At 42.1% G+C, this 23,306-nt stretch overlaps 1 protein-coding gene and 1 pseudogene across 16 annotated transcripts in view; one reads left to right on the top strand and one right to left on the bottom strand.

The window, feature by feature from the left end:
• rims1a (regulating synaptic membrane exocytosis 1a) overlaps positions 1 to 23,306 on the top strand; it is a 118,348-nt gene that overhangs the window by 69,840 nt on the left and 25,202 nt on the right. For 12 of the 15 annotated variants that reach the window (XM_086258302.1, XM_086258306.1, XM_086258309.1 and 9 more), the window contains 8 exons: positions 9,768 to 9,808; positions 11,143 to 11,256; positions 11,387 to 11,486; positions 17,164 to 17,287; positions 18,157 to 18,174; positions 20,489 to 20,535; positions 22,769 to 22,884; positions 22,978 to 23,108. In XM_086258302.1, coding sequence (XP_086114428.1) covers positions 9,768 to 9,808; positions 11,143 to 11,256; positions 11,387 to 11,486; positions 17,164 to 17,287; positions 18,157 to 18,174; positions 20,489 to 20,535; positions 22,769 to 22,884; positions 22,978 to 23,108 — 691 coding nt within the window. The remainder of the gene's footprint in view (positions 1 to 9,767; positions 9,809 to 11,142; positions 11,257 to 11,386; positions 11,487 to 17,163; positions 17,288 to 18,156; positions 18,175 to 20,488; positions 20,536 to 22,768; positions 22,885 to 22,977; positions 23,109 to 23,306) is intronic. The other 3 variants (XM_086258301.1, XM_086258304.1, XM_086258303.1) reach the window with 3 other exon arrangements.
• On the bottom strand, positions 5,542 to 7,837 carry LOC147315473 (uncharacterized; annotated as a pseudogene). The gene is made up of 2 exons (XR_015124497.1): positions 7,631 to 7,837; positions 5,542 to 7,541 (listed from the first exon to the last, which is right to left on the bottom strand). The product of XR_015124497.1 is annotated as an uncharacterized LOC147315473 (transcript).

Below are 23,306 nucleotides of genomic sequence, written 5' to 3'. Positions count from 1 at the left end.
CAGACAGTTGTTCGGTTTCCATCTGTGATCCTCACTTGCACTGTGTCAGTCTGCGAGGCTACAAACGTTTCGCTTCTTTAACACCGTGTGCTCGCTGATCACAGGTGAGGCGACTCTGATGTAACCTCCTGATTTGGAGAAGCACTGCTCGTTTATCAGGTTTTTTTTTATAATGCTTAGTGAAGCGCTAAAACCTCATGTGTTACACACCAAACGGCTTGAGAACAAGCTTTGCAAAGGCAACATTTGAGAGGCGTGGTCTGGCTGCGCCTGCAGAAACGTGGCACGTCCTGCGACATTCTCTAATGTTTTGTGTGCCGTGCATGCAGCAGGCTGTAGCCGGCAGTCCGGGTTGTCAAAATGAGCAGCTACCCAATAAACTGCCATGCACGTTAACAAGTGTGTGTATCTGAACGTTTTCCTGTGTGTCATATTGTATTGTTTTCAGCTTGGCCCTGAGGGAGGACAATCCCACACTGAGCACACATGTACGTGTGTGCGTGTAGTGTGTTTGTGATGGGGGCAGTTTGACCCCAGTTAATCCCAGGCTTGACCTTCTGTGGCTTTGCATAGCCAACTATGTCCCCAAGCCTGAGCACACACAACTGTTTACACTCTAACCTTGTCATGTCCAAGCTGGGTTATGTCACTTCACTACTAACCATTCCAAGGCATTTGGACTGGCTGCTATGTATCCGACTGTGTTAAAAATAATACAAGCCATAAATAAATATACACAGCTGGAAGGAAGTCATATTTTTCACTGTTTAGCAGCTTGTAACCAGTGCTACAAAAGCATTGCTTGAGTTAAATATGACCAGTCTCATATTTCAGAGCTGCTGTTTTTCTATCACTTCCTGGGAGTCCCATTCTTGCCACTTGTCCTGTGGGCTCTGTCATTTCAAAACGCATCAAGAAATTTGCGTAGAGAGCAAACTCCTCTCACAAACTTACCTGAATTTTAGTCCAGAGGATCGTAGCTGGTGATGAGAGTTGGGTCCTTAGGTAGTTAGTAGCTAGTCATAAATAGCAGTTAGATAGCAGTTTGACCCTTTGAGACATGTACTGTAACAGCAAGCTTAAGTAATGTCATTCAGCTAAGTGATAACGTAAGGATGCATGGATTTTCTAAAAAGGTTTTTGGGCCTTTAAAGATCACTCGTGACTCTTAGAGTTCACCTCTCTTTTCCTCATCTCATCTAATAATAATTAACAGAACCCAACAATCACACTGATTGTATTCTCATGCTACATTAAATTTTATTTTCACTGGAAACCAACAAAAGTGTGGAGCATTCTGTGGAGCAAAGGGTAGAGCGCCAGCCTGGACCCACACCAGCCGCTGTGACATTCATCATGTGGAGGTTTAGGATGAGAGTGTGCTGTCAGGCCAGGTTTTAAACACATTGGTGTGGCAGCAATTCGCTGCTTCCTTTTTTAGCTCGAGACTGAGACCAGGTCAGCGCCAAGATGTGGTTGCTGGCAGCTAAGGAGCATCCAGGCATGTAAATCATTGTAAATTCGGGGCACAGTAGATCTGTGCAAGTATTGTCCTACATACAAACATGCGCTACCAACTCACACTCTCAATGGAAGAAAGGGAAACATGATACAAACACTTGAGAATTCTGTCAGGCAGTATTTAATCTATTGCATTTTAGATTAATTGGTTTTACTTGGATTTTATAGAGATGTAAATAAAGGCAGACTTATTGATTATAGTCGAGTTTGCCAGATAAAATAACTGATGCTGGCAGGTTTTATCAGCTACAGTTAAAAGCTAACTAATAGTTACTCTGTGTGCTGGTGTTCCACTAGTCTTGTTATAAACGTGAACCTTGTGAAAAGGTCCTTTATGTACTCAATGTCTGCATGTAGTGTCCTTGTACCAGGCACCAGACAGAAATAAACTAACAGCCCCTTTGCTGTAGAGCTAGCTAGCCCTGTGTAAGATGTAGGCTAAGATAAACAAGTAAAATCATGTTCTAGCATAACTTGTTTAGCATAGATACGTATTTGTGTTTTTGAAAATGTAATCTGTTTAAACAGTAGCCTTTTAGGGCTACAAAATTAAAAAGGAGTTTTGTCTCTTTGTCGTTAAAGTTAAATGGAGTTACTGAAGTGTAGAGCTAAAATTAGCTTCAGTTCCGACGCAGCCAGAAGTTAAAAAAAGAATTTTTAACCACATGATCACGGATTAGTTTAAATTACTACATATTGGTAAATGTAAGAGAATTTCTTTTATCTTTCTGTGTTTAATAACCTTTAACAGGTACTGATAAATGCACAACATTGGTACTTGTTTGATTTTTACTGACTTTTGAGTGATAGGGTAAGTACTGTCAAGTAGTTGGTACTTGACATAAACAGTCATAAACAATAGATGGTACTCATACAGTGTAGGGTATTTCCATGTTATGTATTCAGAATACGTTAGAGTAACGTATTCTGAGTACTTTGGATTACTTAATATATTATCATGCTTTTTACAACTACATGAATGTACTATTTCTGTGTGATTTATTACTATTAAGGTTACTCGCCATACCAATACCAACTAGATTTTTAAATCTTAATATAAAATGAGTAACAGTAGGGTGGACATTAGGTAAGGCTGCACTTTTTGCAGCGATCTCGTATAGAAAACTATTCCGCGTGTATATAAAACAGGTCCGCAGCTCTGAACAGTAGTAAAGGGACTTCTGAGTGATACATTGGATTCTGTGTCGGGCTCGTAGCCGAAAACTAGCTTTACTTTATTGTCTGGGTCAACTTTGCTAGCGAGAGACAGAGAGAGGCTGCTCCAACTGAACTTATTGTTTCGAGTCCTCAAGTGGCCATCTGGGTCTCTCTTCAAAAGCAAGGCAATCTCTAATCCTTACAAATGTAAAAAAGTAATTATAACTTACTATTAGAGGGTGTATCTGTATCCCTGTGTTGGTGTTGTTCTTGTATTTTCGTAATAATGTTTGTCCATGATCAGCATTACAACTGACCAATCACGTTGTTGTGATGTTATAGCATCGCAATAAAAAAAGCCTGTGGTTATGTAAAACTTTCTTCTGGAATAAATGGTAAGCATTGCAAGTGTTTTCTTTATTAATTTATGCAACATAATAAATATGTTATTAAGTTAGGTTTGTTGTTTTAGGCAAATTTAGGCTACTCATGTTGGTTTGCTAGTGATAGTTAAAAAGAATTGGCTGACTCCTGCTAGCTGAATGCTCAGAAAATGTAATTGCTGAGTTGTAATACTGATCCTGGACCAATTAATGCTCTATTAGAGATAGTAAGCTAGCTAGCTGTGCATGGTAACACTTGCAGCTTCCAAATGCTTTTGCTCCTCTTTGTTTGGTTTTAAGAACACTGTAAAAACAAAATGCCAAAGTCTTGTTGAGCTGTGACCGGATAAATTCGGTTCCCGTGGTTTTGGTCAAACTGCAGGTTCTTCTTTATAGAGAATACATTTTATTTAGGCCATGTGGCCAAGGCTTTTCCTGCATAAGCAAAGAATTTTTAGCCACAGTCAAAGTAAAATCACCAGAAATGTCATAAAATTAACACACGGTAACTATTTGCCTGTTAATTTCATGGACAAGCCTTATGTGTGGATTCACCCTCCACAAAGGCTCCTTGTAGGCCATGAAACATTGATGGGTTTCTGTAAATATTCTATTATTAGGATCGTAAAGGTTTATTTTTAAAGGGCTTATTTCACACTGTCTCTTTTAGGAAACGTGAAAAATATTATTTGTTGTTAAAGTCCCATTCCAAGTTGTGTTCAAAACCGTGTCCTGAGCCCGTAGTGGAGTTCTCTTTCTTTGTTGCCATTAAAAGTGCCGAAACACAAAAACAATACACACTCGCAGCCATGTGGCTCACCCACTGCATGAAACTATGTTCACGCTCAAATTATGAAACTAAGAACTGGGTTGAGCATTTGCTTTAAGATTACATAATATCACTATAAGTTGTCCCAAGCCATTAACCTCATAGCTTCCCCGGCTCCTAGGAATGCTCGGCTCTGTTTTACTCTGTGTCATAACAGTGTCGTCCAGGTCCTGCGCACAGTGCAGCACTGCCCTGCAGCCCGTGTGTACAGGCTTTGGATTTTGGTCTACGTCACGAGCTAGAGCTAAACACAGTCTTAGGAATAAATTAATAATTAATTAATAGAAAAGGAGATTGGGCATTTCAGGCAGTGGCACCGAGGTTGTGGAATTCTCTTCCACTGTCTTTATGTTGTATAGCCTCCATTAACTCCATCACAAAGCAGCTGAGCCCATGTTTATACAGACTATGTTTTATTCTGTGGCTTTAAATTGTTATGATATGTTATGCTTTTATTTCTTGTGTTTTATTGTGAAGCACTTTATGGCTTTTTATCTGTGAAAAGTGTCACGGTCTCGCTGGCAGACCGTGGGGATGTGGGGAAAGGAGGACCCAAAATGCAGGACTCTACAGTGCAACAGTGTTTATTTACAGTGGTGACAATCCGAACAACAATAAATCCCCCCGTGCGATCCCAACTCCCGTTCCGTGTCTTCTCCTTTATCCTGTGCTCCGTGCTCTGTCTCCGTTCCCTGTGTACTCTCCGTGTGCTGCCTCCTGGTCGCCACAATTCCTCCTGAGGAAACACGCATACAAAAGGCAGCCGTGAGTACAAAACCTAACAGTAGACTTGCACTAACCTTGCACAATACACTTAAGACTGACGGGAAGTCACTCAACGATCCAGCGTCGAGGAGCTCTCAGCCACACTGTTTTGAAGCTCCTCTGACGAGGCTTGATCGGCGCCAGGTGTGTGTGGATTCCTGGGTGGGACCGGTCAGCTGGCAGGGCCACACCCACCAGGCCTAAAAGTGCCTGCCACGACCGCACCCTCACATACACAAGCACACACCCCTAAACACCTGACAGTACACCAACACGGAAAAACAGGACAGCAGACACAACCATAATAACAACAACCACAATAATGATAATAATAATAATAATAATAATAATAATAATAATAATAATAATAATAACTACAATAGTAGTCCACACTGCTCACGGACCCCGAATCCCTGGAACTGGGTCCGTGACAGTACCCCCCCTCTAAGGGTCGGCACCCGACGACCCAAAAACAAAAACAAAAACCACAGTACAACCAACCCCGGGCGGGCGGCGGGGGGTCCCGGACGGAGGGCCCCAAAACCCCAGTTCAAATGTCCAACCACTGCCATGGTGGGAACAACAGTTCTTGCGGCCGACCCAGTGGACCGCAAGCAGGCAAAACCCGCTACGGGTCAGGCAGTGGTGGGAAAACAGTTCGGGCGGCCTACCTCCAACCCCATGATGGAAGCGGAACGCTTCAGGCGGCCTGCCACGGATCCGGTGGTGGCGGCGCTGCTCCTCCGGCGGCCTGCCACGGGTCCGGTGGCGGCGGAACGGTTCTGGTGGCCTGCCACGGGTCCGGTGGCGGCGGAACGGTTCTGGTGGCCTGCCACGGGTCCGGTGGCGGCGGCGCTGCTCCTCCGGCGGCCTGCCACGGGTCCGGTGGCGGCGGAACGATTCTGGTGGCCTGCCACGGGTCCGATGGCAACGTCGCTGCTCCGGTGAGCAACAGCGAGGCGTGGCACATGGTCTATGACGCGCCGGTCGCTGACGTGGACGCACTGGACGTGGATGGCGTGGAGGCCGCGCTAGACGTGGAGGTCCCTCCGGTTCGCTGACCTCCGGCTGAGCGGGCCCCTCCTCGGCTGGCAGCGAGAGCCCCTCCTCGGCTGGCAGCGAGAGCCCCTCCTCGGCTGGCAGCGAGAGCCCCTCCTCGGCTGGCAGCGAGAGCCCCTCCTCGGCTGGCAGCGCCGGTTGTTCCTTCCGCTCGCCGAGCTCCTCTGCTGGTGGTTCGCTGAGCTCCTCCGGCTCGCTGAGCTCCTCCGGCTCGCTGAGCTGCTCCCGCTCGCTGAGCTCCTGCTCGGGCATGCTGAGCTCCTCCGGCTCGCTGAGCTGCTCCTGCTCGCTGAGCTGCTCCTGCTTGGGCATGCTGCTCCTCCGGCTGCGACGCGGGTATAGATGGTCGTTGATCCGGAGGTGAAGATGGCGATGCGGAAGCTGCAGGTGGCGAAGATGACGGTCGAGCGGGTGATGTGGATGGTGAAGTCGAGAGTTCTGCGGTCGCTGCAGTCTGATGGGACGCTGGTGGAGAAGTAGCCGCAAAGGGCGGAGGTGATAATGGTGCGGCAGCTACTCGTGGTAGACTGGACAGCGATGTAGAAACAACAGGCGGGTGACATAATGGCAGGGTAGTTCCAGCAGGCATATCAGCCTCCAACTGAGGATGAAGACGAGAGGCTGACTGGACTGGCTGTGCTACGGCTACAGGCTGGGCAGCTGGCTGTGCTACGGCTACAGGCTGGGCAGCTGGCTGTGCTACGGCTACAGGCTGGGCAGCTGGCTGTGCTACGGCTACAGGCTGGGCAGCTGGCTGTGCTACGGCTACAGGCTGGGCAGCTGGCTGTGCTACGGCTACAGGCTGGGCAGCTGGCTGTGCTACGGCTACAGGCTGGGCAGCTGGCTGTGCTACGGCTACAGGCTGGGCAGCTGGCTGTGCTACGGCTACAGGCTGGGCAGCTGGCTGTGCTACGAGGTTAGCTTTCACACAGTCCCGTGAATAAACAGATGAGGTGAATGAAGATGAATTGTCCATATGACTCACCACAGCCGGCTGTTGGAAAGTTTTAGAGTCTGACTGCGGTGAGGCACGCCGGCGGCGCAAGCGTCGCTTCTTTAACGATGCCGGGGCCAGCGTATCAGGCTGAGGTTCCACCAGCCGGCCGGACAGGAGAGCAGCTGCGTGATTTTGAGCTGCCGGTCCTTGGTCTGCTGACTCAGCAGGTGCCGCAGAGGTGAGTGGAGATGTGGTGAGGTGCAGAGGGCGTGTGAAACGTTTCCCCCGCAATGGAGGGTCCAACAAACGAGCTGCAAGCGACGGCGGGGAGGCTATCAGCCTATGAAAAAAGAAATAGGCAGCAAGGGCTCCCAGGGAGGTTGCCATATCCTCCTCGCCCGGACAGCCCAAACCAAACAGCTCAAAACAGGAACTTTCCCTCAGCGTGGTTATAATCGAAATTAGTCTCTTAATGTCCAAAAAGCTCACAGATGAGGTGATTGATGATAAGAAGGAATCAAAAAATACGACCTGTAAGTGTCTCTGATGTGGATCTGCCGCCTGGATAATGCTCCGACAGTATTTCCAGAGCTGGGCGAGCAATTCCTCCTGTGAGACGGTCCTTGAGTCCGCTGGGCCCATAATGGCTGGATCGTTCTGTCACGGTCTCGCTGGCAGACCGTGGGGATGTGGGGAAAGGAGGACCCAAAATGCAGGACTCTACAGTGCAACAGTGTTTATTTACAGTGGTGACAATCCGAACAACAATAAATCCCCCCGTGCGATCCCAACTCCCGTTCCGTGTCTTCTCCTTTATCCCGTGCTCCGTGCTCTGTCTCCGTTCCCTGTGTACTCTCCGTGTGCTGCCTCCTGGTCGCCACAATTCCTCCTGAGGAAACACGTATACCAAAGGCAGCCGTGAGTACAAAACCTAACAGTAGACTTGCACTAACCTTGCACAATACACTTAAGACTGACGGGAAGTCACTCAACGATCCAGCGTCGAGGAGCTCTCAGCCACACTGTTTTGAAGCTCCTCTGACGAGGCTTGATCGGCGCCAGGTGTGTGTGGATTCCTGGGTGGGACCGGTCAGCTGGCAGGGCCACACCCACCAGGCCTAAAAGTGCCTGCCACGACCGCACCCTCACATACACAAGCACACACCCCTAAACACCTGACAGTACACCAACATGGAAAAACAGGACAGCAGACACAACCATAATAACAACAACCACAATAATGATAATAATAATAATAATAATAACTACAATAGTAGTCCACACTGCTCATGGACCCCGAATCCCTGGAACTTGGTCCGTGACAAAAAGTGCTATAAAATTCCTTTTTAACCTACTCACTCGCTGATTTTTGGTTCAAAGTTACTTTTGTAATTATTATCCACAAAGTATAAGAAAAACCCAGCTGCCTTTCCTGATATTTATTTTTAGTCCTTTTCTTAAAGAGGTTTTGCCTTAGGAGGCTACCACTGTAAATCTGAATATGTAAATGACTTGCCTGCGTAAACAAAGGTGACGCTGACGTGCTACGTCTACTTGTGGTATAGATAAAAGTATGGCTGAGCCTAGTTTGATTTCAGCTGATATCTCTTCAACAAAATATATCGATTTTTTGGGGCATAAAGCTATGTCGGTTATTTTTCTAAAACCTGTTGATGCCTTAGATTTGTTTTGGAAGATTTATAAATTTATTTACAAAAAATGACCTTTAAAGTCTGTGTTTATTAATTTGAAATAACATTTTGCATTTCAGTTTTAAGTGATTCTGCAATTTACATTTTAAAGACACAAAGAAAACATTAATCATTAATTACTCATTTTAATAACTTTATTCTTACTTTTGTGCTCAGTTTCTTGCACTGTATACTTTTGAAAAGCACTTGAATGAATATTTAAATAGCTTTAATTTTAGCATTTATTTAGCTCACTTTTGTCAAGTTCCATAACGATATCTTTGCATTTAACCCTCAATGTCTCATGTATCATGATTGATACATACAGGGTTTGAGAGTTTTTAAGACTACATCAGTTCACTTCAGTTTTTATTATACAGCACCAAATCATAGCAACATTTTCTAAGGCATAGACCTACAATCATATAAAGACAACAGAGGACAGACCAACAATTGTATGACCCCCTCTGAGCAAGCACTTTGGCGACAGTGGGAAGGAAAAACTCCCCTTTAACAGGAAGAAACCTCCAGCAGAACCAGGTGCACGCAAGGGTGGTTCATCTGCTGCGACCGGTTGGACTCCCCAGAAAAAAAAGTAAATTGCACGATACATTTTTAAGCAATAAATTGCAAAAAATTTTGGGTGTAGAAAAAGTGCAAAATATGTGCAAATAATATTTAATTTTTATAATTTTGTCAGAACGGTCAATAAATGCTCCATGTTAAAAGACAATAGAACTTTCTGGAAATTATTTTGTGATTTAGACTTTAACAATATTAACTTTTATGATGTATAGCAGCTTTAAAACTGATCGTTAGTATTATTATCACTTAATAAGTGAATCAATTTAGTGGTTATCAAAACATATTTATTAACACATATAATTTATTACCACATATCTATATTTGTTTCATTGGCTCAACCTATGCCCGATACCTAAATAATGTGAGAAAATATCTGTTATTGACACGCTTGTGCTTGTATTTGGCCTTACATTGTGGCATTACCCCTGGAGGAGATCAATAACACCTAATCTCTGAAGTGTCTTGGATGGATTTAAAGCGTTTTAAAAGGCTTAACCATCCGTTGGTGTCATCGCTGCCTCAGTGGAAAACTTTTTAGGCCACCTGCTGCCGTGGTGATACATTTCTAATTCCAGCCCAGGCTTGAATTTTCAATAAACTTAAGCCTCCCCATTGTAAACAAGTACCTCCTGAAGAGCCCCCAAATTTGGCTGAGCTGTGTGTGTGAGGACTCCTGGTATGTGCTGTGTATACAGGGTGTGTGTGTGTGTGTGTGTGTGTGTGTGTGTGTGTGTGTGTGTGTGTGTGCGCGAAGAAGAAGAAGGAGATATAAGGGAGGTCATTGTTTCCTCTGCGACTTCCACATCTATCCAGCTGATCTGATCTCTCTTCTCTTGCAGGCGACTGGGAATGCTACCCACATGACCCCACTGTGTGGCATGTAAGTCAGTGTTTTTCCTTCTGATTAATATTTTTTCATACATTAAAGCTAGTTTTGAGAATCAGCATGAAGTTGTTCAGGTGTTATTGTTGTATTTTAATTAAAGTCCCAAGTGTGTAAACATTTATGTGGATGTACTGGAGTACCAAATAGTGCCAAATGGAGTGTTTGTCTCTTTACAGTCTGATCCTCCTGTCTTACCACAAAGTTTGTTTTTTCAATTTTTCTGAAGAATCTATTAATGTAAAACACATGATGTCTTATGGTTATTGACTATGGTTACTTTACTGTTGTGAAGTACATGGATAGTATGTTTATGTTGTTAAAGACCGTGGTGGTGACCATTGACTTAAAAACCCTGGTTTAAAATCAATCATTGTGGGCTGAGTCTAGAGAGGTCATGTTATATATGGTACATATCCATGCCAAAACAATGATGCTATAATTACAAAGGCAGATACTGACTTTGAATTATTTGAATTAATACACTCAGCTCAGCTGTCTGATCTGGGCTGTGTGGCAGCTAACTGAGAGTGATAAATAATTTATGAAGTTTTAAATAGTCCAATATGGGCTTACAGCTCTTGTTATGGTACCTAAAATTATTAAAACATTAAGTGTAGTATGATTTCTTCTTGTACCTGTGGGAGAGTTACACTCATTATCTTTATAGCTGCACTGCAATGAGTCAGTCCTGCTGTATCGAGGCTTCTTAGAGCAGAGCTAAATGCAGTCTGTGTACTGTGGCCAGTAGAAGTCCAGTCAGTAAGATAAAAATCCAAAAGAAATCCTGGTTTATCAGAGCTCGCATCTTTTACAGCTACAGTATAGACAGAAATTCAGCCTGTTACAAAAATAAGGCAAAACGTATGCTTCCTGTTTTGGATTTTGGAGTGGCCTTCAAGCCTTGTCCATTAAACACTTATCAGTGTAGTACATGAATCCAGAATGAAAATTGGTAATCAAAGTTTTTAAAAATGAAAATAAAAAACTGATTTCAGTCTCACAGTTTTACAGTAAGTACTGAGTTGAAGCTAGGAGGTAATTATCTTGGTTAAGCTTACCATTCAGACCCTAGCTCTATGAGTAGTATCCACTTTTCTCTTAGAAACAACTTTTAGGAAACAAGACTTTTGTGCACTTAAAATTTGAATTGAAAAGCCAGATCTTATGTCTTTTAAAGCTACCTCTGTAATCAGTTAAAATTATTGATAGTTTTCAAAGTGTTTTGTCAAAGTATATATGAAGTAAATACCAGTGAGTGTGCATATTTGTGAATGTGTCTGAGTGTCACTTTGCTCATTTTTATTACCATTTCCTGTGTCCTGCTGCAGCATCCTGTAACCTGGCAGCCATCCAAGGAGGGAGACCATCTGATTGGACGGATCACCCTCAGCAAGAGAACTGCTGCCATGCCGAAAGAAGCTGGCGCTTTACTGGGGTTAAAGGTCAGAGGTCACACAGACATGCAAACAGTTTCTTAAATTATTTTTCTGTCTATTAATTCTAACTGAGCCATCCTGTGTTGTCCACTTGTCAGATATTTCTCACTAACTGTTGCTGTCTGCTTCTCTTCAGGTGGTGGGAGGCAGAGTAACAGAGTCAGGGAGATTAGGAGCCTTCATCACCAAGGTTAAGAAGGGAAGCCTAGCTGATGTGGTGGGACATCTGAGAGCAGGTATCCACTAAATTGGCACAGTAGCCTCTCACAAATGCTGGGAAGTAATAATCAGTCAAATGTAAGGTCTTTATAAACATCGAAATGTCCTAACTACGATTGTTTAATAAGCTTTGTCACATAGAGAGTCTTATTGTATGTCTTGCAATAGATGATATAAGAAAAATCTTTTTTTTACCTGATACCCTGACACTTATCTTGCCTAACAAAGTGAAAATGTAGTTGTTCTTATCATAACTGTTGCGCTGTACGTTCTGACGACCTCGTCTATTCAGCTGCTGCATGCTGCAGGTTGTCTTTTCTTTTTCGCTAGTGTGTTTAGAAGAGCTAGTATCTTTTTGTTTTGTGTTGCAGGTGCTTGGTGTGGTGTAGTTGTGTCATCAGTGATTGGGAACACCTGGGCTTAGTGTTCCTGTGATCCTTAACTCCATATGCTGCAGACCTTTTTGCTTTTCTAGTGTAGTGGTTTACACATTTGGCTAACAGGCAAAAGGTTCCTAGTTTGATTTAGTCACAAATCCCTTTGAGGGTTGTGTCAGGAAGGGCATCCAGTGTAAAAAAAAAAAAATCAAACATGCAAAGCTACCCATTGTGGCAACTCCTTGGGGGATCAGCCAAAATTAGCTGTTCTACCTAAATAATATTTCGCACACCACACTAGCACAAAATATGCTATCACTGACTCATTGATTGACATATACCATTTTTTCCCCTTTGGTTACTTTATGTAGTTTTGCAAAAAGAACAATTCTATTCATTTACTTGACTAATGGTGTAACGTCCCATTAATTATCATGGGTTTTGAACCAGTCTTTACAAGTTGGGCCTTGGTCTTTGATAATTTCCCAATTAGCTGGCGTTTACGGGTTTGTCCTTCCACCTGATTGATTAAGGGTGAGAAAAATTTATGTTGTTTGGAACAGTCATGGTTTTGCCTGACCAAAGAAACATAAGTGTTGACATGTTGATGTGTAACAATTTAAATGGGAGTTTTTCTCCTGTAAGGCATAGCAGCACTGTTCCTTAGGTTGTGTTTCTTGCTAGGTTGTGTGTCAGGTTGAATGCAGTTTAACTTTTTGTCTTGGGTGCATTTCATGGGTGTGAGGTTGTTGCCAGATGCTAGTTATTTCCTTGTTCTATCCTTTTCAATTTGAAGACTAGGCCTGAGTTAGTTAGGTGTTGTTTATGCAGTTAGAAGGGATGCTCGCTAGTATTACCTAGCTTTCCTACCATTTCTGAGGCTGCCGCGACCAGTTTAGAAATGGTAGGAAAGAGAATAAGCAGCCCTACCTGCAGTTTCCATGTGATGTGTTAAATAATATCAGCCTTGGGCATGCATCTTCAGAGGTAAAACCTCGAAGGGAGTTGTGTGGCAGTGATTAGGAGCAAGTCACTTGGCTATGGAATATATTGGAATATATTAGAACTTACTGCTCATGGCAAGTAACTGGGAAGCCAAATGTAATCATTAAACCTCCTTGCATCAACGTCAACTCACTGAGTTAGTGAAAGCAGCTATTTTGGGATGGTTCCTATCGTGAGGAGTTCAGGAATGATAGGAAAGGTTATAAGCGGCACTACCTGGAGTTTTTGCTTGATTTGTTGAATAATATTTGTTGTGCAGCTTCAGAGATAAAATCTCTTTAAGAGTTTTTGAGTCTTGTTGTTTTGGAAGAACACTTCAAAAAGTTGTGTCAGGAAAAAGAGCATATGAAGGCATATTGTTAAGCTCTGAAGAAAAAAAACAAGTAAATGTGTCTGCTAGACTAGCTGTTTCTTTTGAGATACCTTGTGTTGAAACACATCAAGCTACACTCCACTTGTGTTCCTTATGTGAAGAACTTCCCTGTGATGGTGCTTATTTACCGTTTACACCGGATGGTTTTATTTTCATGACAGAATACCCAATATCCTTTTCAGAAGAACCTTTTGAGCATATGCTCCTTAACTTGTGGGTCCTTTGCTTCCTTCCAAGTTGGAGCTAAAATATCTTTTTATTGTCATATGTCATATCACCCAGTTGCATATCCTTAACAACTGGTAACAACCAGGTCTGTAGTGAAAGCGACAATTTATTTCTATCTTTGAAATCCCTAAAGTGATCCAAAAATGATCAGGCTTCTAATTTTTACCTTCCAAGTTTGCCCAGTTGTTAAAACAAGTTCAGGTGCAGCACTTCCAGTCATCAGCCTATCAGCACAAAGTCAGGGCCCGTCCATCCATTCTCTTGTGCTTATCCTTGTTAGGGTCAGGGTCAGCCTATCACAGCTGTCTTAGGGCGAGAGGAAGGGTACACCCTGGACAGGTCAAAGTCAGGGTTGTTGGAGCATTTTCATCAGATGCTAAAGTCACTGTTCTTAGGCAGATTTTGGGAGAAGGGTTTTTCAATGCTTCATGTTGACAGCCAGAGAAGTTTCACAAGTGACAACTGGCTTTAGCCCCAGTGACATGGTGTTTGCCTGTTCTGTATACGGTGCTGAGGGTTTGTTGAGGGTTAAGGATGACAATGTTCCAAAAAACTAAACTGACTATGTGAATGACTTCCAGCATAGTTTATACATTCGAAGGTAGCTGGCAAAATAGAAGTTGGCTGCATCGCAAGGAATGATGAAGCTCATTTACGAAGCAGGCTGAGTGGTGCCAGTTCAGTCCTGATGATCAAGTGCTGCCTGTTGTTGGATGCTTCTTTCAGGCCAGGTCCTTCCACAGTGGTGAAGCAGATCTCACGAAAGAGTTGTTTAATTTCTACACCAGAGTTGCTTAAGAATTGCTTAAGAACAGGGCGATCGTGGCTCAAGAGTTGGGAGTTCGCCTTGTAATCGGAAGGTTGCCGGTTCGAGCCCCGGCTTGGACAGTCTCGGTCGTTGTGTCCTTGGGCAAGACACTTCACCCGTTGCCTACTGGTGGTGGTCAGAGGGCCCGGTGGCGCCAGTGTTCGGCAGCCTCGCCTCTGTCAGTGCGCCCCAGGGTGGCTGTGGCTACAATGTAGATTGCCATCATCAGTGTGTGATTGTGTGTGTGAATGGGTGGATGACTGGATATGTAAAGCGCTTTGGGGTCCTTAGGGACTAGTAAAGCGCTATATAAATACAGGCCATTTACCATTTACCAAGAAAAGACAGCTCTGTCTGTTGAAACCACCCTTTTGTGGTTACCCAGTCACTAGTAGTAACAGAAAGGGAAAAAGTTGGTACTGGGAATTAGGCATGTGGTTGGTTTAAAGCACCAAAACTCTCATAAATGTGAATAATTTGTTAGTTCACCTAAAAGAGTTTCTGTGTGACGAGCTGGAAAAATTCCAAACGTTTATTTGCTGACACACGTTCACAAACTCACCAAATTCATTTGATGATTCATATGATTATTGATATTCCCCATTAAGCAGCACTTTTACTAGGTGTCAGCTGACAAGTGTAAGTACTTGGATGCAGAAGTCAGGTTCATACTTTAAAACAACATCATCGACCCATCATCTTCTAGCTGGCTAGCTTCTAGCTCCCTTGTTTTCTTGTCCCATTATGTGACAACACTCTCAGGTTTTGTTTAGACTCTTGGCAAGGTCAGTATCACTAAGCCTGTTGCATTTCCACTTCCATGATTGGATGACTGTATTGACCAAGTTTGATCTGCAAAGTTTATGAGTAAAGTTTATCTGTTCGAGTGATAATGGTCCTATTGATTAAAAATCTGGAATGCTACACTGTCTGTCTGGATGATGTGGTTGTATAGAATGACATTTGTGGCATTCATATGTTGTGTATTTGTTCCTTATTTAAATGTCTGTCTGCTAGGGCTGGGCGATATGACCCAAAATTCATATCTCGATATTTTTTAGCTGGATGGCGATATAAGATATATATCTCGATTTTTTTTTTAAAGCCATAAAGTAAGAACAAGAAGAGAGTTCTTAGTCAAAGCTGTGTCCCAGATGTCACACAGGCACTTTTATTAACATAGAGCAGATGTACATAAAATTTACTCAAAAATAAATTATGAGCATTTATTAAATAATAATGCTCCATAAATAAAAGAAAACAATGTTGTTTTTGTGCATAACAAAAAGCTCACAATTGTGCAGTCAAAATGTAAACTAAAAGACGCTGAGCACAATAACAAAGACAGATTTCACAGCTGCTCTGTTCCCAACTTGTACTGCGTGACTGACAGCCTGGAGTTTGAAATCCGCTTCGCAACCACGTCTCTCAACAGGTGCCATTTATGGTCCTTATACACAGTAGGGTAATATTACGTTGAAGCACAGTACGTATCACTCCGCGAGGCTCAGCCGTAATGCTCCGACAATCCATCAAGCGCTGCAGCTCCGTAGCTTAGCAAAGTCATATTAAAACATTTTTTGACAGATTGCTGAGCGCCGTGTTCCACATAAAATCGGTTCGCGGCCATCAAGCACAACCAGAATTCATACATAAGGCGCGCTGTCAACTTTTGAGAAAATGAAAGGATTTTAGTCCGTGCAGCACCTCTAGGCTGCATGGCGTTAGCGTGGTTAGCTCGTTAGCGTGGTTAGCTAGCTAACACATTGACGCCGTCCAGCCCCACGCACGGGGCGATGCGCAGTAACTCGTTAACGGAGTGTCCATCTTGTCGCTTCCTGCAGGTGAAGCGATGGGGGAGGAGGGGGAGTTGTGTTCAGTGAAGGAGAGGCGAGGCCGAGTAACGTTGCGTAGAGACAAAAGTGGACGAAAGAGAGGCAAACTTGCGGCTCCACAAGTATAATTATACGTAACATAGACTATATCGATATAAAGGATATTGTCACATCTTATATCTCGTATAAAAATATATCGATATTTTTTTAAAAACTCGATATATCGCCCAGCTCTACAGTGTCTGCAGTCCGACTGAACACTGACTTGGCTAAATGTGAATTTGCTATCCATTAGTAATCTACAACGAGCATGTTGTTGGCCGGTGTCAGCTGTGGTCACAACGAGGGGTGCCAAGGGAAGGCGCTGGGAATGAGCTGATGTCATTCTTAGGCATGGTCGGATATTACCATAGTTTCTGCTGGAACTTTTACTGGAAGATGTCACTTCCCTTACCAGTCTGAGGAAGGCACATGCTATATATTTGTGGTATACGATGCGTGGTCTCTGAACTTGTAGTTCTAGTGTATGCTAATCAAGAGATCTAAAAATGTGGAAGTGGCCATGGTCACACGTATTGACAGATGTTCTTATGTGGGATCATGCTGCTAAGGTTAAGGTAGTATGTAGGCTGTGGTGGTGCCAGTTGACGACACTGTCTCTTTTGGCTCGTGGGCTGGGAGGTTGTATTTGTCTTTGTGTTTTGTGTTGCAGGTGTCCAGTGGGGTGTGGTTGGGTGATGATGAATTGGGAACACCTAGGTCCAGTGTTCCCCTGCTCCACTTGTTACCTCAGGGGGAAGAATAACTTTGCACCTAAGCTATTATTGCTGCAGACTTTTGTGCTCTTCTTTTCCCAAACAATGTTTCACTTACTACATTAGCACATGTTCAAACATGCCAATGATCCTGACTCATTTACTGACATATGTCATGTTTTTTTGTCCTTTGATAACTTTATTTAGTTTTGTTAATTTCAAATAAAAACTTTATTTGTTATAATCCTGTCAACAGCCATTACTTTGACATGGCTTTTGAGCTAGTTATGACAATGTGGACATCTGATTTCAGGTGACGAGGTTTTGCAGTGGAACGGGAAGCTGTTACCGGGAGCAACTATGAAGGAGGTTTACAACATCATCTTGGAGTCTCAAGCTGACCCTCAAGTGGAGTTGGTGGTATCCAGGCCTATTGGGTAAGTCAGGCATGAAACACGTCCAGTATACTGTCAGAGTCATATGTTTTTACCTGGTTTGTCAGTTACTAGTCTATTTGTAAATTGAAACCCTTATTTAATTAGGCAACATTTATTTGGACTCAGAGTTGACCTCAGACAAAGCAGGAGGTTATGATGCACAGCTGCATTCAACGTATTAAAAACAACTGGCCATTGGACTGGGAGATAGCCATGTCTCATATGTCCCCTTTAAAAAAGCACTTGCTTTTATTTGTCGGATGGTAAAAGCTGAATTATTATTGACCAAATAAAACTGTCTGTAAGCTCCATTAAAGACAGGAGAAGCTGAATGTGAAGTTTTTAGTCGATGGATTGCAAAGCTCAACAAGCACAGTCATGAACATACTTCTGAAGACAGTAGACGCCCTGAGTAAAATTTATTTTTAACTCTAAGTGTATCATTTCAAATCATTAGTATCAAAAGTCATCAGTAAACAAAAAAAAGTTCATTTTTCTCGAGATACTTTGAATTGGATGCTTTCAGGTACACTAACTTTGCCTTATATTTAGCAGACTTGCTAACTCTTACATTGCTAACATTAGCAAAGCTTTGGAAAAATTTAATTCAAAGAGAGGGAGTTTGAGGTGTCACCCTCTCATTTTCTATTATTGTTCAAGAGCTGTCATTTCAAAAACGTCACACAAACCAGGGTGCAAGCTGGTTTCAGGTATTTTGAATACGTTTTGTTGTTGTGTGTAATAAGGTCAATCCAGTGGGTTATTTTAAAAGTAAAGTGCCCACTGGTGCAGCTCTCAAATTTTACTTTTCTGCTTATTGATGGAAAAAAAAGTTGAATATATGAATTTCTCTCCAAACACTCACGAAGGGTGTATAGAAAATATCAGTAAGTAATCTTTTTTTTTTTTTTTAGGACCTTTTAATTCTGCCACGCTTATGGAAACTATTTTGGTTTTGCTGGTGCCATTTTGCATCCCTAAAGGAACTAACTGTAATACTGTTAAGTGAGAAATCTAATTGATGTCACTATACGGTTTTATGAAAGTAGCTGCACTGTGTGCTAAATTAAACTACAAGTTTACCTGTTGGGATGCAAAATGGCCAGCGGAAAACATCCATCAATGTATCAGTGTTTTCGCAAGCTTTTAAGCTGTTTGTGCAGCATCTGGAATTCCTATTTTTTAAACTCCTGATTAAGTCTTACCCTCGAGTAAATTCATAGACTGTATATAAAAGATGGTCACAGCAAGCAAGTAAACTTGCATTTTTTTAAATGGCCACAAGAGGACGACTAGTGTCAGTTGTTATAGAATGCAACATGATTGGTTTTTTGTTAAATTTTGGTCCCACTAGGAGTCAAAAAAGGACGATAAGAATGGCATGTCAGATAAACAGCCTGTCTTGTGATTGACAAGTTAGAATGACTACGCAGCTGCAACTTCTGTTTTTAAAAACTGAAGATGGCAACATTAAACAATCCTCAGGACTTGGAAGAACAGGATTTTTCAAAGCACTGGCCAACCTGGTCTTTAAGTCTGACGTCATTAGCCGTGCCTGGGCCTAAACTCCGCTGCAGGTCCCTAAGTCACACGATCACTGCAGCGTCACTGAGAGTTAAAAACTGTCTAAACTCTTTCATCTGTAATAAAATGATCAGTGTGGCTGCTCTACCAGGTGTAACAATTAAGTTTACATTCAGGCATCCATGAAAACCGAATTTATGAAATTTAACAAAGTTTGTAGGGTTACTGAAGCTTGGCTAGCTGGTGTATAATGATGTGCTACGTGATCGCTAGCAACACAGCTATGTTAGCATAATTAAAACAGTGAAGCTGGAGGATGAACACTAAATGTTTTTGCACTCGATAAAAGTTAACGTGAGGGTTCCCGATGGTTACGAACAAATACAATCGCATGCCAGGATCCACAACAAGAGGTTAGTCATTAATATACTGCTGCATGGGCTTAGCTATAGTTTTAAAAACTGAGCTTTAAAATGAATAGCAGTAATAAAAACCGAGAGAGGCCAACAGTGATCACTGACTGTTTTGGGAGGCTTGTTGAGATTAATACAACAAGATACAAAGCATGAAAACATGTTAAATACACAACAGCCTTATTAAACGCAGTAGTTTGGGCCTGGAAGCAGGATTCATCACGTCATCACTTAAAAACCGGATGGTGTGATGGCTACGTCTGTCTTTTATATACAGTCTATTAGTAAAATCCAGCACACAGTATCCCTGGTACCTTATTTCTGAATTACTGAAGTTGGGTTTCATAAAGCAAGCAATATTTTTTTTTTCCATATACATGTTTCCTATTTTTGATTTTGGAATGTGTTTCAAGGCAACCTATGATCCATGAAACACTTATCAGTTTAATACTTGAATTTACAAGTAAAAATTTTACTAAATGAAGCAGTTTTCTTTCAACTTGAAGCAGAAATAAGAAAATTTCAGTCTGACAGTTATACATTAAGTACAAAGTTGAAGGTAGGAGATGACTAGCCTAGCTATTTCCAGACTTTATGCTAGTTTATCTTAGTTAGCTTTAAGTCCAGACACTAGCTCTTTGAGTGGTATCCATATTTCTCTCAAAAAGAATGTTTTTTAGGGATTTGATTGTTGAATAATGGTTTGTTTGGTAAGTAAAACTCTAAAACACTGCCACTTCATGTGTAAAACCATCACATGCCTGATGTGAGTCCAAGATTAGCACACTTTAAATTTCAACTGAAAAAGAAAATTACACTGATAAGTGTTACACAGATTACCATTTCTTTTCCTTTACATTACATTGAGCTGGTGCAGTGGATTCTGGTGTTTCCCATGGGTTGTGGTGATGGATAAGAAAAGATGGCGGTGTGGATAGACGCTAATGAGCTAATGGTTTTCACCCATTATAATTTCCAGTTGTGATTGGTCGAACAGAACTGAGTGAGTCTGGGAAACACTGCAGTCACGGGAAGAGCTTTGCTCTACTCACATCTCCCTTTGCTTCTCCATTTTTTTAACCACATGATCCTTTAATCTCAACATCCAAATAACCTTTGTTTACAGTGCTGCTTTCTCCCTGCGTGGTAACTACTGTCTGAATATGCATGTACGCCTGTGTGTCACTTTTACATCTAACATTCTTAGTCTGACTTCAGTGCCAGTACAACTGTGACTCATGTGTTTTTGCGGTTTCTCTTTCAGTGATATCCCAAGAATCCCCGACACGTCCCACCCTCCATTAGAATCTAGTAGGTATCTCCTCTGACATGTTGAGACTGCTCTGTGCTTGTTTGTCACCTATGTATGTCGTATATCTGTATATCTAGCTGATTTCATTTGTATGATATGAATTATAGCAAAAAATACGTTTGTTGATGTACTATTATATACTTTATGTTATGGATGTCATATTATGTCATATAAACTTAAAGGAATAGTCCAAAATTTTGAAATATTTTCTTCCTTTCTAAGAATTAGGTCTTGTGTGAATGAGTCAAGAAAAACTGAAAGAACTACCTCAAAGGTTTTTAAAAAACACTATTCAACTGTTCACAAAAATGTAAAAAAATAAAATTTGTGGTTTTCATTAGTGGAAAAAATATTGAGTAAATTCACTTAATTAAAAATGTCATAAATGTCCTTTCAATAGCGTAATGGTTTACAAATTTACTTGGCAACCAAAAGGTCATTGGTTTGATTCTAGCAGATCCCTTTGGGGTTGTGTCACGAAGAGCATCCAGTGTAAAATTCTGCTAAATCAAAACATGCACAGCTTCCCACTGTGGTGACCCTTTGTGACAAATGGGCACCTGAAAGTAGCTTTTTATGCGTAAAAGTCGTCATAATAATACTGTGAACTTACAGTACTGTCAGACAAATGTACGGCACAGGTTAAAAAAATATTCCCTTCTGTATTTTAGTAGAGTTGTAAAGGTGAGGTATAAAGACTATTAGTTGCGTTGCCTTGCTGTTTGTACACTATGTGCTTTTTTTTCATCCTATTCTTTTCTAATTAATAGATAAATTATACTTTTTTAAATAGATGACATCCACTAGTGGCTCTGCCAGTTATGTCTGTTTTGGAGTTGTTTAAATTAAGAGCTCATTCATTGGTGAAATTTTCCTGCCTCGTTTCTTATGCTAAATTAAACTGATTTCTTCCTGGTATTTATATTCTCATCTAACTCCCAGCAAGAAAGATAAATATTGGCCCTTAAAATGTTGAGTGGTTTCTTTAAAACAGACACTCATCTTAAACATAGCCAGAGTATCAAATAATGATGTTAATTTATGTATAATTGATTGCAGAGCTCAGGATTCAGACTGCTTTACAGGTTTTTTTTCTATCTGTGGCTCTGTGTGACATCACTAAGAGCAGATAGTCCTAATATGATCATCTAAGCCAAACGGCTCTGGCTAAGACAAACGATGATGAAAGGGTGCCCAGAAAGCCCAATATGACATAAATGAGGATTTTTTTCAAATAATAAATCATGCAAAGGTATTCTAATAGACAGGGGTGTGCATAAGTGGTCTGCAGGTGCGCATTCGCTGTCAAAATAGATAAGAAGTTGCAACACGTGTTTGCGTACATATAAAAGGCAGTGTTTTTGTCCGCTAGAGTGGGATTTTCATGGCATATTCTGCACCACATCTCTGTGCCTTCATCATTTGTTTGAAGCCAGCTCGCCTCCTGCAACCACTTTTCAGAGAATACGCGCTTCTTTTGCGGTTCGGACTCCTTCTGACATTTCTTTGGAGGTGGAGGAACACCAAAGTAATTGCTTAAAGGAGCTTCTTCGACATCTTTAAGAGTTCTAAACAAATGTGTGTCCTCCTCCAGAAAATCTTATGTATGTAAACACGCGTTGCAACTTCTTTTCTGGTGCGCGTCTTTTAGTTTGACAGCTAATGCGCACCTGTGGACCACTTATGTGCACCCCTGCTAATAGAGTCTAAGAATAAAAATCTCATGTTTGAAATGAGCATAATCAGTTCCCTTCAAACACGTGGAGATTGATGAGTACTAGAAGTTTTCTGTTCCCTTTCTGAACATGTGGCTGATAATGTCCTCTAATATTGCGTGGAGTGACTAATTAGACAACTCTTTTTTTTCCTGAAACTAACTGATGTCTGACATCTGTGATGAATGTTAGCGGGAGAAGATCAGTTTCCTGGTAGGCAGTTAGTTAGATGACTTTTGATCATGTAATTGAATATAAGGCTTTCGTGACCCAAGTCACACTGAAGCCTGCTGGACTCTAACTAGGACAGAAGCGTGGTGATTTGTCATCCTGGCAGGTTAGCTGACTTATACTTTAAACTGTTTCTGTGTGAACTTTTCTGAGGAGTCTGGAGTTTCAGTAACGAACGCACCTTTGGTTTTGGAGCAGATTATGTTTTCAGTCTGACTCCCTTCTGAAAGACAGCTGGCATTTCCTGCTCGGGATTTCAAACATATTGCTTTCCCTGCCTTCATAGCAGGTTCCAGTTCTTTTGAGTCCCAGAAGATGGAGAGACCATCCTTAAATGTCCTGTCTCCCTCCAGTCCCGGGATGCTCCGAGATGCTCCGCAGTTAATGCCAGGGCGACTCTCAGTGAGTGTGGGCACTTGAACTGTGGAGGACCTTTCAAGTTTGCTAAATGTGAAGACATGGCATCGGATTTGTTTTTGTTTGCTTCTCATCCAGGTGAAGCTGTGGTACGATAAAGTGGGTCACCAGCTCATAGTGAACGTGCTGCAGGCTGTGGAGCTTTCTCTTCGGCCTGATGGGCGGCCCAGGAGCCCTTATGTCAAAATGTACTTCCTCCCTGACCGCAGGTATGCCAACCCTGACACAGGCACTCTGAACAGTCACAATGCCTAGCCCTCATTTGGCATGAAAATTATGGCCATTTACAAAAGAGCTGCAAAAAAACCTTGTGACACGAAGGCTAGGACACAATTCTTTTATGCAAACTGCACAAATCATGCACGTGACTTTTAATGTAAAACACTGGAGTTTGGCATCGAATATAC

This window comes from Aulonocara sp. 'chitande type north' Nkhata Bay, linkage group LG13, assembly GCF_057382095.1.
Source record: "Aulonocara sp. 'chitande type north' Nkhata Bay isolate Kocher_YH1m ecotype deep benthic linkage group LG13, A_spYH_male_GT1.1, whole genome shotgun sequence".
NCBI lineage: Eukaryota > Metazoa > Chordata > Actinopteri > Cichliformes > Cichlidae > Aulonocara > Aulonocara sp. 'chitande type north' Nkhata Bay.
This window is presented reverse-complemented; position numbering and strand designations above follow the sequence as displayed.